Source organism: Rhincodon typus, chromosome 34 (assembly GCF_021869965.1).
Source record: "Rhincodon typus isolate 14 chromosome 34, sRhiTyp1.1, whole genome shotgun sequence".
Lineage (NCBI taxonomy): Eukaryota > Metazoa > Chordata > Chondrichthyes > Orectolobiformes > Rhincodontidae > Rhincodon > Rhincodon typus.
In genome coordinates, this window is record NC_063365.1 from 12,693,500 (window position 1) to 12,705,681 (window position 12,182).

General features: G+C 41.3%; 1 protein-coding gene across 1 annotated transcript in view; it reads right to left on the reverse strand.

Annotated features, from left to right (window-relative positions):
- vclb (vinculin b) overlaps positions 1 to 12,182 on the reverse strand; it is a 103,215-nt gene that overhangs the window by 26,552 nt on the left and 64,481 nt on the right. Inside the window, exons 11-14 of the mRNA XM_048616267.1 lie at positions 9,213 to 9,388; positions 8,717 to 8,907; positions 3,418 to 3,617; positions 1,842 to 1,970 (exon numbers count right to left, since the gene is read on the reverse strand). Coding sequence (XP_048472224.1) covers positions 1,842 to 1,970; positions 3,418 to 3,617; positions 8,717 to 8,907; positions 9,213 to 9,388 — 696 coding nt within the window. The remainder of the gene's footprint in view (positions 1 to 1,841; positions 1,971 to 3,417; positions 3,618 to 8,716; positions 8,908 to 9,212; positions 9,389 to 12,182) is intronic.

Genomic DNA, 12,182 nt, shown 5'->3' on the forward strand with positions numbered 1-12,182 from the left:
TTGTTTGTCGTGAACCGAGCGCAGGTGCTCTACAAAGAGGTCTCCGAGCCTCCGCTTGGTGTCTCTGATGTAGAGGCCACATCGGGAGCAGCGGATGCAGTAAACCACATTAGTGGATGTGCAGGTGAATATCTGTCTGATGTGGAAGGTTTTTTTTGGGTCCTTGGATGGAGGCAAGGGAGGAGATGTAGGGGTAGGTGTAGCACTTCCTGCAGTTGCAGGTAAAGGTGCCAGAGATGGCCGTCCACCTCCTCCAAGACTTCCATTTCCCAGGACCCCAACACCTCATCTTCACTGTGGACACTTGTATCCCCCACATGGATGGCCTAAAAGCCCTCCGCTTCTTCTTCTCCCACAGACCCAACCAGTCCCCCTCCACCAACATTCTTATCCACTTAACCAAACTCGTCCTTACCCTTAAGGACTTCTCCTTCAACTCCTCCCACTTCCTACAGACTAAGGGGGTGGTCACGGGAACCCACATGGGCCCAAACTATCCTACAAAGAGGCAGGCATACGTGAAACAGTCCCTCTTCTGCAGCTACAATGGCACTATCCCACACCTCTTCCTCCGCTACGTTGATGACTGTATCAGCACTGCCTTGTGCTCCCATGAGGAGCTTGAACAGTTCATCAACTTCACTAGCACCTTTCACCCCAAACTCAAGTTCACCTGGACCATCTTTGACACCTCCCTCTCCTTCCTGAACCCCTCTGTCGCCATCTCTGGTAACTGCCTCGAAACCGACATCTATTTCAAGCCCACCGACTCCCACAGCTACCGAGACTACACCTCCTCTCACCCACCTTCCTGCAAGAATGCGATCCCCTACTCCCAATTCCTCCGTTGCATCTACTCCCAAGATCGGGCATTCCACTCCCAAACATCCCAGATGTCCTCTTACTTCCAGGACCGCAACTTCACCCCACTTCAGTGGTCAAAAAATGTTCTTGACCGCATCTCTTGCGTTTCCTGCACCTCTGCCCTCACATCCCCTCCCCGAAACAAAAACAAAGACAGATACCCCCCTGTCCTCCCGTATCACCCCACTAACCTCCAGATTCAACATATCATTCTCCACCACCTCCAATCTGACCCCAGAACCAAGGATATATTTCCCTCCCCACCCCTATCTGCCTTCCATAGGGACCGTTCTCTCCACGACTCCCTTGTCCGCTCCACACTCCCCATTACCCCCACCACCTTTCCCTGCAACCACCGGAAGTGCTGGGCCTCCTCCAGTGTCACAATGACACCACCTGGAAACAGCAGGAACAGCACCTCATATTCCACCTTGCTCAATGTCGACTTTACTAGTTTTAAGATCTCCCCACCCCCAGCCTCATCTCATGACCAACCCTCCCTCTCATCCCCGCCTCCTTGACCTGACACAACCGGTCCATCTTCTCTCCCACCTACCCGCTCCTCCCACCTCACTGACCAATCCCCACCACTGCCGACCTGCACTCACCTATCACCATCCGACCTAGCTTCCCCAGCCCCACCCCTCCCCTCTCTATTAATTTCAGAGCTCCCTTCCCCCTCCCCCATTTCTGAAGAAGGGTCCCAACCCGAAACATCAGCTTTCCTGCTCCTCTCATGCTGCCTGGCCTGCTATGTTCCTCCAGCTCCACACCGTGTTATCTCTGACTCCAGCATTTCTTACTATCTCTAGTAAGATTCTCTATCTAGTTTGGTTCACTTATTTAATAAACAAAGATAGTTACAATTGTTACAATTGTTACTGAATACAGCTCAAACTCCTTTGAATTTATAGTTTAGATTGCGACGTTATGCAAGCAAAACCTCGTTCTGTTACTGTGTCAATATTCCCACTTACCTCCTCTCTATTTGGTGCATCTGGTGGAGCTGTTGCTGCTACAGCAAGCAACTTAATTGGAGTGGTCGTGTCACTAAAAACATCAGATACTTCCTGGGTCATGACTTCTTGCATTTTGCCTTTTAGATCCTAAGTAAGAATAAATATGACAGAAGTATTATTTTACCTTCAAGGCAAACAAGAATTAAATAGGCCTCACATAAATTAAATGTAAATGGCATTTGCAATGGGAATAGGCAAACTCGAATAAACAAGGTGAAAGAAATGTAATATAAGGGAACAATAATAATGCACTAAAACCATTTGAAAAAACACAGCCTTTTGAGCTAAAGACAGACAAAAATAGAGTGATGCCAAATGTTGTAGTAATTACAAAAACAAATAGGATGTATTGCCTGAGAACACTAATGATGTAAAATGAAATGTTGTCATCAAGGGGCTTAAAAATTGAGACCTCAAATTTGATTTACTGGGATGCATGGAGATGAAGGAATAGATTTTGCAGCAGAGAACAAAGATTTTCAAGCACAGGATAGACTGCAAAGTAGGGAGCAGTGAAAAAAGTAGTTCTCAAAATTAATTTTGGGCAAAACTACAGTGCACTGTGACATTTACAGTCAACATCAGATGTGCAGTGGCAGGACTGTAGAATTCATCTCCATGTAATAGTATCATACATTGTTCATTGGTAGCCAGTTACAATTGAGGAACTTACCATCTTGTATTTTTTCTTGAAAGATTAAAATATTAAATCACAAGTTATGGGCTAGTACAATACAGAGTTTGATTATTCTACTCTGTTGTATAATAGTTTATATCCAAACTCTGATCTCGGTAGCTCATGTTTAGAGATCAGGTCATTAAAGATGGTGAAAGATTCAAAGTTTCAGCATTCTCATGAATGTTTCGTTATACTACAGGTGAATACTTAGAATAATTCATTCATTAAACATATAGAAATATTGTCAGTAAGAACTTGATTGTCACAAAAGCAAAATGATCCTGGTCAAACAGTGAAGTTATTTTGTGAACAGAATTGTCAAGAATCACGAAAGCAAAATACTGTATCTGAAACAAACACATTACACTGGAGAAACTCAGGAGGTCTGGCAGCATCTGTGGAGGAAGAAACAGTTAATGTTTTGAGTCTGGCTTGAATCTTCTTCAGAAGAGGGGTCATATAGGGCTCAAAACATTAGCTCTGTTTATCTTTCCACAGATGCTGCCAGATCTGAGTTTTTCTCAGCATTCTTTATGTTTGCTTGGAATCATAGAGTATGCAGGTTATGAAGTGCATGTCAAATAACATTGAATACTTTAATGCACCTATAAGATTGTAAATTGAATCACCAAATGTTGGAAATACTCAGGAGATCAGGTAACGTCTGTGGAAAGAGAATCAATGTTAATATTTCAAATCAATGACCTTCCATCAGAAATATTCTAACAATAAATCACCAATCTGAACCATGAACTGCACCAAGCCTGCTTTGATTTCGGATTAGTAACATCCGCAGTATTTTGCATTTGTATTTAGTAAAACAAAATGGCCAAATCGCATTTTAAGCACATGTACCTTTAGTGCATCCTGCAATTGTGCAGCAACTGCTCTGGCCTGGGGACTGTCACCTTCACCCCGAGCTGCCAACTCTGCAAGTTGTCCAGCTAGCTGTTCTACTTTGTCACACTTTCCAACGAGTTCCTGCCGATAGGGTCCCATCATTGCATTTGCCAGTCGACGTCCCTCAGCTACAAGTCCACGAATAGCTGCTTGGCCTAATAAAAAGGCAAGTTGTTAAATTAAACGAAATACTAGCTTTACCAGGACCGAGTGTTTAGCAAAGCATTAACTCTTGACATTTTGACATTCAAAATGACTGGGTTTCTGAGAAGTGCTGACTGGAATGTAGGAGCTACATCACAATCGGGAATAACGCTATAAAAATAAGTTTGGCATGGGGTTGATGGAGAAACCAAGAAAAAAAAAATAAGTTCTTATTCACTTTTCAACAGCTAGTGCTCCAAATTTCGGTGTAGCAGATTCTTTAGTTGTCTCAAGTCTGCATACTGGCAATAACTATATTGGCTTGCTGGCCAGGATTCTGAATAAAATTTTAATCATTTGTCTGAGGCTTGGCTTTGTTTTGGGGTTTGCTGTGGGCTCACCTGGAGCCACTCTGATCAGGATATTTGCTGTGTAATTTTCTACACTCAAGTGGTGATCACCAACTGAGGGTATCTACTTACGTCGGAAAACCTTGCAACTCAAAAGCTCCTCTTGCATTTTCTAATGTTAAAACCAGTCGTAGCACCTGTTTGAAGTCCAGCTGAGGTTCAGGTAACCGGCACTGCTGCACAATTAACATTATTAATCCTGCATACCAGAGGGTCTCTAAGCATCTCATAAAGGGTTAAACCAAATTCACAGACTTCTGCCCGTTGTTTTAACCTGGTCAAAAACCCCAATACAGATTCTTCTGTTTCTCAAATTGGTCAGTAAAAGCAATTAGAATTAGAGGCAGCTTTCAGGTTATAATATTCCTCAATTAAAGCGATCAATTCTAAGTTTTAGTATCTGGTACCTCAGGAAAAGTTAGGCTCCTAATTACAGAAAAAGCTGCAGCTCCACAGGCTGTCAGAATTATTCATTGCTATTTTGTCTGCCACAATGTCATTTACCTGCAAAAAAATTACCACTCTTTCGTGTACTGGGTCCAATCCTTGACGGCAAAATTGAACAAGTCAAGCTTCCCAAGTAAAGGCATGATGCAAGAAAATGCTTAACCCAACTCAAAGATGACTATTGCAAAGGAGTTTCTTCATAATCGTGCTTTACTCTCATCACCACTGAAATAGCTTTACAGCGGCCAGCATCCAGTCATCAAGTCACCATTTATTTACACACGAACAGTTCTTGACTACAGTACTGTCTCATACTGAATCAGGCATCAGTGTTACTACCTTCGACATTCACCTTTGTGTGTCGGCCAGGGCACGCCAACTGGACCAGATTAACAGCCCTAATCAGGTAACTCATTCTGTGAAGTCAAGCTGGCTGACCAACCATATTACAATCACTACTGAATGCAAACCAGATATCAGCAAGTTTTAGCTTTGTACATATATCATGAATTGTCTACTGCTTCCATGGACTGTGACTGCTGAGAAGCTACAGCATGCTTATGTTCCTGCATGCTCCAGTAGTGACTACACTGTACAACGTTTGAAAATCCTGGAGAATTGCACTGCACTTGCATTCCAGCACAATTAATCCTGCAAGCAGAACTGGTAAATCGCAGTTTGCGGAAAGTTTCACATTTACAGGTTTTATCATGATTTTCCATGGCTGTGGACATATGCGTCTTTTGCAAATAATTCGCTAAGGTACCTTAATAGCATTTCCCAGTGTCGTACTTGGCTGATAATCAAATATATTCAGAAAATAATGTGAATTTTTGGAAATCCTTTGGATAGTTTGATGACATTGACATTTTCTACAAGATTAACAGTGTGAAATAAATGTTTCTACTCACTGTCTCATTTTGTAACTAGTCATATATTGACTCATCAATAAACCTACCTACTAGATGGATTTTATAATTGCTTGAAGGTAGTCTTAGTGTGCAGTCTATTTTCATTGGTGCAGAGTTCTTTGTAGCTGTATCACCCTTTGCTCTAGTGCACTGCCTCTGCCATTGGTGTTTTCTACCATACGAGTTGCAAAATTGATGAAAGCTGGACATTTCCTTGGTGCATGCAGAACGCCAGACCTTCCAAATGCCTTAAATGTGTTTCAGTATTCTGGTCGTAATTCAACCGTTGAGTTTTTATTTAGGCCGAGAAAATTCATGGATTTCTGAGCTTGGAGTTATATTTCCTCTATTATCCAGTGGCTGTTTAATGCTAAAAGTCTTTATTTTATCTGGATAAAGCTTCCATGGGTGTGGTTACAACTACCATTTTAGTTTTTGTTTACTAACTCACCATTTGAAAAGTCACAATTGCTCTACATCTGCTTGCTAAGTGGTCCATGGATTCTGTAGGCTTCTGTCCAAATGGCATAATTTCTAACTGATCAATACAAAAGCTAATTCTGATTCTGAATTCATCTCCAAATGAACTCTATCTTTTAGAGTTTTTTTTTTTTAAGATCTTCAATTATTAATCTCGATATGTTAAATCTGTATAAACATTCATTCCCAATTGCTAAGCAAATCTTAGTGCTTTTCTGTACGGAACACATCTAAATCTCGAAATCATAGCCGCATACCATTTGAATAATTTACATCTATAGGTTGTCTTCTTTCTCGCAATTTTAAGGCAACTGTGTGAAAATTTCAAAAATATGCCTTGGATCTTCCTTGGCTATCCATCTGGCACTACTGATTTTTCCAGCTGCTGCTTTAAAACTGTCCTTCTCACAAAGAAACTGTAGCATTTTAAAATTATTTGAAGGTTTAAACTTCAATTTAAATAATTAATGTTCCAGGAACTTTTTAGCAATATTAGTACAAGGCTTAGGAGCATAAGTAGGCCATTCAGCCCATCAAGTCAACTTCACTATTCAATGAGGTTATGACTCAACTGATAATCCTCAACTCCACTTGCCTGCCTTTTCCCCATAACTCTTCATTCCCTTGCTGATTGATATATTTTCAATCTCAGCCTTAAATATTCTTAGTGACCCAATCTGTACACTCCTCTGCAGGAAAGAGTTCCACAGATTCACTACCCTCCTCAACTCTGTCTTAAATATTACAATAAAGCTTTTGAATATTTTTCAGATCATTTTCAAGGCTTGTAAATCTTGAGACTTATTATAATACCTTAGGAATATGCTTTTTCATTTTTCTTTAAATGCAAGTCCAAATGGAACACACACCTTTTCCCATTTTCTTTTACAAGTTATCATTTCCTACAAGGATTGTCATGAGTAAATCCAACATCTCTCTCAAAATAAGCCTTGATAGAAAATATTAGCAGGTAAGAGATTTTTATTTGTTTAAAACCTGCTTCTCTACAATATCTACTTGGTGAATGAAGGAGGAAAAAAATACTGATATTACCCGCTATATTTCCATTCCCTTTCTATGACACATGGCATTGCCACTCTAAATCTTGGTTGCACACTCTAACTCTAGAACTTGCAGTCACAAAATTCAGTTATTTTGCAGCCGAGAGAGTTTATCGTGCAAGGGGAAGGTTTGTAGTTAACGTTTGTAGGTTTGAGCTGGGGAAAGTTGTGGAGGAGTTCACAATAGTCATTCTCGAGAAACTTGCTTCTCCGGATATAGATGATTTTTACAAATTACTTCATGAGATGTGGATGTCATTAGCTAAGCCAACATTTGGTGTCCATAATATACAATTGCTCTCGAAGAGGTTATAAGCTGCGTCCCTGAATCTCTGCACTCCTTGGGGTATTGGGATAGCCACAGTACTGTCAAGAATGGAGTTTGAGGATTTTGATCAGTGACAGTAAAAGAACAGCATATAGTTACATGTCAGGATGGTGAGTGGCTTGGAGGGGAACTTGCAGGTGGTGGTGTTTCCATGCATTTGCTGCTCTTGTTCTAAGTGGTAGAGATCACAAGTTTACATGGTGCTGTTGAAGGAGCCTTGTTAAGTTACTGCAACGTATCTTGCTTATAGTACATACTGTGCAACAGTGAAGAGAGTGAATGTTGAAGGCCAATCTAATTGGGCAGTTTTGTTCCAAAGGGTGTTGAATGTCATTGGGAGTTGCACTAATCCAGGCAAGCTGAGTGTTTTATCACACTCCAAACTTGCACCACAGAAACGGTGGACAAGCATAGGGGAGAAGGTGTGTTCAGTGCTGTAGAACTCCCACCCTCCGATCTCTTGTAGCCACAGTATTTACACGGCTAGTCCAGTTCAGTTTCTGGTCAATGGTAACCTCAAGGACATTAATAGTTTGGCATTACTTTTGCTGAATTCCCATGTGTAACACAGATATACATGTTAAACAACATAATTTCAAAGCATGTTGATAATAACAAAAACCTTGGCAGTATTTTAAACTATAAGGAGGATACTGTAGAACTTCAAAAGGATGTGGATAAGTTGCCAAAGTTGTTGGATAGAGATGGAAAAGGAAGGATTTAAGATAATAGCTTCAATGGTCAGTAATTTAGGTTAGGAAGGTAGTTTGTAGAAGTTGGATCTATTTTCCTTGGAGTGGAGAAGACCAAGAAGAGACCCGATTGCAGCATCCTCGATCAGGAGAGGTTCTGACAAAATAAATAGGGACAGAACATTACCACCCATGAAAAGGTTGAGAATGAGGGGGCACATATTTCAACTAATTAATAAAAGCAGAAGAAGTGATATGACAAAAACTTTAACTGAACTTGTTAGGGTCTGAAATGCGTTACCCAAGTGTGGTGGAGGCAGGTTCAATGGTACTATTCCAAAAGGAATTAGACGTTATTTGGAATGGAACAATATGCAAGATTACAGTGAAAAATCTGAAGAATGGCAGTGAGATTTTTGTTCAGACAGCCAAGGGGCTGAAGGTCTTTTTCTGCACTGCAACAATCCTCTGACTGTGAAGATTTCTTTCTACAGGTCAAAACACAAAATTAAGTGTCACCCGTGGTACGTATTTTTGACTTCAGATAGGAACTCCTTATATGACTACTGCTGAAGTGCAAAGTTTCAACATTTCTAACTGGTTGAATCATGTTAATTTAACACCGATAAGGGTGGAGAAGACAAATTTAATACTGCTTTCGTCTAAAGGGTGACACAAATCAAGTTAATGCAAGCCCTTGCACCCTGCAAGTGAGAAACATGCATTTCAGAAACATGAATTATCACTCATTGAACATTTCAATAAATTTCAATGGACTCACCCACACCACGCCCATCAACAGTCGGATTATCAATCCAGCGCTGGGCTTGTTCTATTTTGCCTTCCAAATTGACTGCTGCTTTTACAGGCCTACTATTGGCCACTGCTCGGTTTGCCTTAGTCTGCAAATTCTGTAGTGTGGTAGCAATTTGCTTTGCCAAAGCACGTGCTTCTGGAGTATCACCTTTACCTCTGCGAATCAGGAAATACAGGATCACAACTATGCTCTAAACGTAAATCAACAATGTTTAAATAAATGAAGCTAAATGCACATAAATGTGAATACTAATTTTTCAAACATTTGAATCATGCCACAACAATTAAATGGAAATTTCAGCAGAATTGTTAACAGTATATATTCAGAGCAAGTTTAATTATTATACATTTATCAACTGAAGTGAAAATTTCCTGCTGAAAGGACAAGACCTAATAGATTCAAGTAAATAAACTTGTAAATCATCATTTAGCCTTCAGCTAGCCATTTCTGGAATACATACTGCCTTTTCAGGTCAGACAGCTTAGCTGTCAATGCTCCAATTTCGTTAATTGAACGTAGTATATCATCCCGTTCTTTGGGGTCTTCACAAAGATCTGCAATTCTCTTAGCTTCTGTTAAAATACCACGGACGTGCTCTTCTCCTTCAGGGCCTCCATGTGGATCTGCCAGCCAGCTCTAAACAAAAGTTAAATCCACTTGGCATGTGAAAACAAATTTCAAGACAGAACATGCATATTTTACAAGGTACCGTGTTCCTTTGCTACTTGTCACCATATAGCATACTGTTCTCATACTAGTCATAGATTCAGCTTGTTTCTGGTGTTAGGGACCACTCAGCTTAAAACACTGAACACAGAAAATCTGAGAAGTTGATCAATTGGCCCTTGGAGCCTGCTCTGCCATTTATTAAGATCGTGGCTGAACATCAAAAGCTTCTTCCCACTTTTTACCACATATCTTTTTATCCCCTTAACCCCAAGTGCCATATCAAACTCATTCTTGAAATCATACAACGCTTTGCCCTCGCGTGGTTTCTGTAGTAGCCACTTCCACAGGTTCACCACCTCGTCTCAGTACTACATGGTACACACTATGTTCTTAAGCAGTGACCCCAGTTCTGGACTCTCTTCAGGACCATCCTTCCTGCAACTATCCTGTCTAGTTCTGCTCGAATTTTACAGGTTCCTATGATATCCCTCCTGAATGTTTTGAACTCCAGCAAATATGGTCATAGAATAGATGATAGAATCCCTACAGTGTGGAAACAGGCCCTTCAACCCAACAAGTCCACACCGACCCTCAGAGCATCCCACCCAGACACATTCCCCTGTAACCCAACTAATCTACACATCCCCGAATACTTCGGACAATTTAGCATGGCGAATTCACCTATCCCTGCACATCTTTCAACTGTGGGTGGAAACTGGAGCACCCGGAGGAAACAGACACAGGGAAAATGTGCAAACTCCACACAGACAGTCGCCAGAGGGTGGAATCAAACCCGGGTCCCTTGTGTTGTGAGGCAGCAGTGCTAACCACTGAGCCAACGTACCACCCCAAATATGATCCTAACCAGTTCAATATCTATTCATACAGCAGGAATTGGTCAGTCTGATCACTTCCATTGCATTCCTTCTACAGCAACAGCATTCTAAGATAAGGAGACCAAAACTGCACATACCATTCCAGGTGTGGTCTCACCAAGGACCTGTTCAATTGCAGCAAGACATCTCTGCTCCTGTATTCAAAACCTCTTGCTGTGAAGGCCAACATACCATAGGCCTTCTTGATCACCTGCTGTAGCTGTCCTAAAGATGGCCATCAACACCCACTATTTCTAGAGCCACTTTCTTAACTACTCTGGCTTGTAGAATAATCAGGCCTTGCATCTGCCTTCAATTCCATCAATTTCCCCATTATTAATTCCTTAATAACACAGATTTCCTTTATTTTCTCTCATTAAACTCTGAATTCAACATTTCTGGTGTGTATTATTTGTATTCTCCTTTGTGAAGGTAGAACCAAACTGTATATTTAATTACAAAAACAAAGTTGCTTGAAAAGCTCAGCAGGTCTGGCAGCATCTGTGAAGGAGAAAACAGAGTTAACGTTTTGGGTCCGGTGACCCTTCCTCAGAACTCAAAAGCTCAGGTCACCAGACCCGAAACGTTAACTCTGTTTTCTCCTTCACAGATGCTGCCAGACCTGCTGAGCTTTTCCAGCCACTTTGTTTTTGTTCCTGATTTACAGCATCTGCAGTTTTTTTGGTCTTTATTTTATATATTTAATTAGTCAGCCATTTCTTAGTTCCACATTATAAATTTGCCCGTTTGACTCTTGTCCATGCTTTGGACACTTCAGCCAGTTTGTGCACAAAAAACACACCCAAGTGTGGGTAGCAAGCAGATGAAAGGACACCAAATTTATGTGCAGTTCCACTCTATTAACAGAATATTCCTTCATAAAACACTACGTAAGCATTTCCCAACTCCCCACAATATGTGTTCTCTGTTGGAGAAAGAATATTACCCACAATGTCCCATGAGTCTGAGCTGAGCTGTTGGACTCTCCTTCTCCAACTTAAGGCTGACTCTCTTTCCATGAAGGCAGGTCTCACCGGTCAGGGTGGGTCTTCTTGGGTTGCTGCACAACCCCCTGCCATGGGTCTTCTTCTTAAGGCTGAGAGTTTTCACTGAGGGGGTGGCTTCCAGGTGTTTGTTCTTATCCCCTTCTCTCCCCAGATCTTCTCCATGTTCTCTGGCCTTCTGCTAATGGGATCATGCCAACATTCTTCACAGTTGGTATGCCAGGGGGTGTAAAGCGCATGTCCTCGGGCACTGGCTGAAAGTCCAAGTGCCAGAAAGTCCAACTGAAACTTCTCCAATGCACAAAGCTTGGTTGAAACCAGCTCCCTGACCTTTCTGACCCCTTTGACCTTGGTCTCTTACAGATCTCTGTGGCCAATTGCTGCTGGTGGCTGTTTAATTTAGTTTGGTCAAGTTTGTTTCAGGCCAGATTTCTCCAGCTGTGTTAATTTAGGATACCCAATTTCAGGCCTGTGGTTGCTTAACTACATGATTGAAAGGGACCTACATTTGTCTTCACCGATCTTTTTCTCTTCACATACCGAGAAAAACTCTTCCAGTCTTTCTTAATGCTCCCGGTATGCTTACCCTCGTTGTCTATTTTCACTTTCATAACGAAGACCCTTATCCTCCTTTGCCGAATTCTAAACTGCCCCAAATCCTTGTCTCACTGTGCTTATGGCTTTGAGCTTCACATGGATAGAAATACAATTCAAAAACACATTATAATTGGTCTCTGTCAGCATTTACAATCAATGCCAACAAGTAGATCTGATCACATTTAACCATAAATTCACATTTCCTTTCACCTGCTATTTTTCAGCCAAATGTCAAATTGATTCTTGATTTCCGAGTTTTAGGCTCAGCCGCTAACCTCCAACTAA